Source organism: Lissotriton vulgaris, chromosome 5 (assembly GCF_964263255.1).
Source record: "Lissotriton vulgaris chromosome 5, aLisVul1.2, whole genome shotgun sequence".
Taxonomy (NCBI): Eukaryota; Metazoa; Chordata; class Amphibia; order Caudata; family Salamandridae; genus Lissotriton; species Lissotriton vulgaris.
Window position 1 is genome coordinate 971,509,848 of NC_141693.1, and position 5,813 is coordinate 971,515,660.

The window sequence follows — 5,813 nt, forward strand, 5'->3', positions numbered from 1 at the left end:
TTCTCTTCAGCGGTCACTTGTCAGCAGGGCCCACTATCTGTTCTAGGCCCATCAATCAGCGAAGGGAAATCCCCGCTTCCGGTCTCAAGACAGCCCTGTGTGACAAGACGAAGCAGGACCTTATCTGTCAAGTCGCACCTCTGCTGTGTGGTGTCGCCCTCTGTGCACCGTGGTAACGTTCTCTAATTGTTGCCGTTTATAGATTGGGAAAAAGAATGGTAAATTATAAAGTGCATAATCGTGAAACACTTTGAGTGGCGCATTTAAAACTCCTTTGTCGTTAGTACCGTAGTGCTTGGTTCAAACTCCCTTTCACCACGCTGCTATGAAAACAGATATGTTCACCTGGTAATGTGTGACAAGAATATTTGTGCCTATTAGAGGCGGTGGAGACATTTTGCGCAGTTGTGTTTTTATCTATTATTGTAATAGTTGCTGTTTTGCTTTTTGTTTTGTTGTGCCCCATTATATGTTTGTTTTATATTTGTGCTGTGCGTTGTTATTGTGTTGTATTATGTTGAGCACTGTTGTTACTTTAGAGATGTCATCAAATAGTGCTACATTTCCAATTAAATCAGCACATTACTTTAAAGATCCTGTAAAAAGCTTTTATCAATGTGTAAAGTGATACAAAACAACTTCTGTAACTCTTCCAATGTTTAAGGCACACCAGTCAGCCCAAAACTGCAGCGAAGTCTATGTCTTAAAATTACACTGCTAGTGCTCACTTTATGTGATACCACTCGTGTTCCCTGATAAACTTCCCCGCAGCGAGCACTGGAAGGAATTCGTAAGCATAAGCCTTGGCAGTCTGGTAGCTCGATGGTGCATTCACTGCAAGTTGGTGTGACTGTCACGGATGTAAATTAAAAAGAGCCCTCCGGAGATCAAGCGATGGATATGAGCGTTAAAAGGCAACCATTTGGAGTCATTATCCCATTTTTAAGTATAACTACACCACCACTTGATACAAAATGTAATGTTTTGTATAAACAAAACGTTGCCTTGACTCATAGCGCCTGGCTGCTTTGACTAGAGTGTTTGTGCTGTATGGATGGACCAATCATAGCATATTGTTACTGATTTTATAGCACACGCTCACCAGAAATGCATGGCCACACTTATCCCTGGTGGATTCATTGGACTACAGAGTAACATTCATAATAGTTCAAGAAGTTGAGTTGAGTCACAGTCATATTACTTCCAAAACATAAACACTTTTCTTTATTTACAACAATCACATTCACTAGAGGAAGAACTACATTGTAGTGGCATATCTAAAGTTACTGACCAACACAGTAAATTGCACAGGTGGGAAGCTCAAAGTATGTTGAGGGGTTAATGCTACACGTGTCTCTCTTGTAGACTATACTCCAGTGCATAATCTGAAACTCATAGTTTGTAAATGGTCTGCTAAAATAGTTCTGTCTTCACTATGGGTGCACTTTTGTAAAAAACGTCAGTACCCAATCCTATCCCTGTGTGTTTGTTAAAATTATAATCAAACATGAACAGCCAATGTTTATTATTTGGTGGTCATCATTTTCCGAAACTAGGACACCCTCCTTTGGGTACGTATACAAGGGCAGTCTGCGATATAGGCACTACCATGCTGTACATCATTGAGGCGTTGCTTCCCTCTGGAGAACATAGCATGTACAAATAAGGCAGATGGGGGTGTGGACAACAAGTCCTCTCTAAACACATCAATTAATCTCATTGGTAAACCAGGTAGTCGACACTGAAAGTGTTCATGATTTGGAGCTTCAGTGTGCAGACTAAGAGAAATGGGGGTTGGAAGACCTTTTTGCGCCCTTCAAACTTCTGACTTCTCTGGGGTAGATCAGGGGATAACCTTGAAAGTGTTCATTTTGAGGAGCTTCTTTGTGCAGAGTGTGGAATCTACCAATAAGGCATGGGAGGGGGGAGCTGGGTGGAAGTCCAATTCAACCAAACAAGACCTCAGACTCCTCCATAGAGTATACGGATGTTTGATGACAAAAATGTTCATGGAGGGGAGCTTCAGAGTGTGGATCATAGATACTACGTAGGCAATGGGGGAAATAGACCAAGCTTTAAACCTCGGTGTCCTCTTCGTGGCAGACCAAGTTTTTGATCAATGAAAGTATTCATGGTGAGGACCTTCAGTGGTTAGACCGTGGATTCTACCAAAAAAGATTGGGGAGGGGAGAAAAGACAAGTCTTCTTCATGCTCTTTAAAGCTCAAACTCCTCTCTATGGTAGAACAAGTGGTTGATGCTGAACATGTTCATGGTGGGGGACATCAGTGTGTAGATTGTGGATTCTACCAATGAAGCTTGGGGAGGGGAACAGTCTTGTTTATACTCTTTAGACCTCAGACTCTTCTCTGTGGTAGACCAGGTGGTTAACGCTGAACGTGCTCAAGGCAGATGCCCCTACTCCAGCATGCTGCTGCCCCTGATGGGCCACATAGTAGTTCAGTTTGTGTTGAGTCTGGGTCCCAGGCTCTACACTGACCCCTGCATTGTAATGACTCAGTCCAGTCACAGACTGCGGCCTGCCTTGTGTGAAGGGACGAGTCCCGAAGGATGTATGGCCACCTGGTGCAGAGTCCGAGCTGGGGTTGAAGCCAGGAAAGGTTGGGGTGGAGTCCAGGGCTGAGGAAGGGGCCTTGATTTCCCTTCCGGCAGGGGAGCACGCTTGCAGCTCGGTAGGCTCAATCCCCAGCATGGTTCTGCTAACAGACCCTTTCAGAGCGCTGGCTTTGTCCTCAGGTTTCTCAACAGACACATTCTGCGTATTGGCTGCTGACTCGGACCGCCTTTTCCTCTTCCTCCTGAAATTGCCATTATCAAACATTTTCTCACAATTGGGGTCCAGAGTCCAGTAGTTTCCTTTACCTGAGAAAAAAACAAGCACAAAATAAGCACAAGAAAACGCCGTTAGTGTGATTATTGGTGTCAATAATAAAGTTACATAATAGCAAAGAAAGGAAGATACTACTTGTAGATTTTGTGGCCTGTGTGTGGTTATATAGAGCAAATATGGTCTAGACATAAAGTAGTAGAACGGATAAACCTCGATTTTAATCCTAGTTGTGTTATGTGTCAAAAAATATTTTAGTCTGGGCAAATTACTTTTGGTGCATGTCCCCATTTACATGTCACCTCCATTCTGTAATTCAATTTCAACTGGACCCCACACATATACAGCGCCTCAAGCTCATATTCAGCTGTTGATGCTATATAATAAGATTTGCTATGTAAAGCTTGCTCCTTGGAGCCAGGACGAGGATATACCAAGAGCAAAGACATTAACCGACATTTTGTAAAATAATAATGCACTTTGGCAACGGCGTCATTTTAATGCCTAAAGCATGGATAGCTATAGATTATTTTTAAAGTACAAAGGTAACACATGTTATCTTGTTACAAGTGACAGACAGCTAGATAGAGGATCATTTACCATTCTAGTTCAATGGTGGCACCTAGGCTCCTGATAACTTCACAATAAACTACACTATTGCTTTTTTGCAAGTATGTCTTGTGAACAAAACTATATATAGCCAATTGTTTAGAGTCAAACATTGAGAGTGGGGCAAATAAAAATGTCAACGCATTTATTTTTGTCGCTAAAACCAAAGAATAGAATCAATAGTTTTGAATGTACTTTTTTATATAACAATTGTTAGCATGGTTGAGTGTCCCATGCTAGTTATATGCATTTTCAAACCAACAAACAGATGTGTTATCTAAAAATGTGGGTAAAACCGAAAATGTGGGTATTGTTGTATACCGTTATGTTGTTTTTAGCATTCATTGAAAATACAGAGCAAATAATCCTTTGGGTACTCAGGAGATGGGACTACAATAAAATGTTTCCTATTTTAAAAACTCTATTTTAAAAGTATCTTTTGTCAGCAGGACTGAGATTGCAACGACTGTTCATTCCACTGGTTTGATGACAAAGCATAGCTAACTGCATCTGTTTGTGGTTTGTTTACCTCCCCTGGGCAGAAAGGGGCATGATGTATTTACATTATTTAACGGGTTTCCCGTGCTTGGGGTCAAATAATAACGGAATGAGAAATCAATCTCACCCTTGAACGATTTTATCTAAGCTTCCAATTATATGAAATCAATAAACGCACTGTACATGTCAATATATGAAAGTTTTGCACGGATTTAACATAATCATATTTACGTTTTAAGAAACCACTGCTGCATGTAACCGAGAAATGGGAAACATTCACAGTTACAAGTCATACTGAAAAGGCGGTGTTATAAAGGTGCACCAGTTCAATAAGGTTATGGAAATCTGACTGGTGAGTTCATTCATGTTTAAGGTTCTGGTTAGTTGAAAATCAATAATCAACTCTATTTTTGTCATTCACAGATCAAAAATAATGCACACGTATGACGTTTTCATATTTGAAGCGTATTAAACAACTTTTTCTTATGCAATAACTAAACTTGTATTTTACGTTTCTTTTTGCAATCGTTTTCTTATAAACGATTACTAACCCAATGTAATAGTCCTACGTTCGACCACCGACATTGAATTAGGTTCTCGATTTGTAACCTATAATGCGAATCGCACGAGCGGAAAGTCAGGTGTGCCGAACACCTGAAAGTTATGCACTAAGAGTGAAAAGTGCCCTTCGGAAGAGTGCAAAACCAACATGCTAAGAATGAGTTCAGGATACCGAACTAGCGCTATCTTTACAAGTTATTGCTGTATATCACATTCCCGCCCTACATATGAAATAAACCATTGCTGCTCGTACGGAAGGCATGAATCTCGCCCCTGGAAGCAGAAGTTGCCCCACTGGCACCCGCATCACTCGAGCAGCTCTCCTCACCTGGGTCATCCTCGTCCCGCGGCACCTTCTTGAAGCAGTCGTTGAGGGACAGGTTGTGGCGGATGGAGTTCTGCCAGCCCGCCTTGCTCTTCTTGTAGAAGGGGAAGTTGTCGGCGACATACTGGTAGATCTGGCTGAGGGTCAGCCTCTTGTCGCCCGTGTGCTGGATGGCCATGGCGATGAGCGCCGAGTATGAGTAGGGCGGCCGCACCACCTTGAAGAAGTCCTGCTGGCTGGACAGGGACAGCCAGCCGAGGTCGGCGCCCCCGAAGCCGGAGGCGGCCCCAATGAAGGGCCTCTGGCCGGCCGCGTAGCCCGACGGGATGTACGAGGACCCGTTGGCGCCGGAGAGGTAGGGCGAGGGGTTGAGGGCCGGCCCGTTGAGCCACAGGTAGGGGTTAGAGGCCGGCGCGCTGAAGTCACCCAGCCCGTAGTTGGCCGGGTGGGCGGCCGAGGAGCGCTGCGGGTGGTGGTGGTGATGGTGGTGCAGGTTCTGCTGGTACACGCTGAAGTTGTCGCAGTACACAGCCATGTCAAGGATGTCCTGGGCGTTGGGCGGCGGCAGGGGGCTCGGCTGCGCAGTGGTGGCCTGCTGGCTAAATGCGTTCATACTCTCGCCTGATGGAAAGTTTGGAAGCAATGTGACAGGGTGCAGCCAGCCCTGCACCATTAATGAGTCCGGGAGCAGAGGAGTGCTGTCATTAAATCGTGACTAGGCGCTGCTTGCAGGCGATCTGGAAGTTCAGAAGAAGCACGTGCAACAGTCTGGAGTAACTGTGCAGGTCCGCCACGCCCCTCTACCTGACACCACCGCCGCCCACTGACGTGCACCGCGCCCATCCCACACCCAGCCTGCTGCCCACAGGAGGGACGCCCACGTAAGAGAGACAAGATGTGCCCTCTCCCCAACCCACCCGACCAACTTGCACTGGTCACATTCACCAATCCGACTCCAAACGTCATACCCTTC

The 5,813-nt window shown here is 44.8% G+C and overlaps 1 protein-coding gene across 1 annotated transcript; it reads right to left on the minus strand.

The window, feature by feature from the left end:
- Positions 1–1,319: 1,319 nt before the first annotated feature.
- Positions 1,320–5,512, minus strand: FOXI2 (forkhead box I2). Its single transcript, XM_086920248.1, has 2 exons — positions 4,844–5,512; positions 1,320–2,882 (listed from the first exon to the last, which is right to left on the minus strand). Exons 1-2 carry the CDS (start codon positions 5,451–5,453, stop codon positions 2,350–2,352), a joined length of 1,143 nt encoding a protein of 380 aa, XP_086776374.1. The 5' UTR covers positions 5,454–5,512; the 3' UTR covers positions 1,320–2,349.
- Positions 5,513–5,813: the final 301 nt, after the last annotated feature.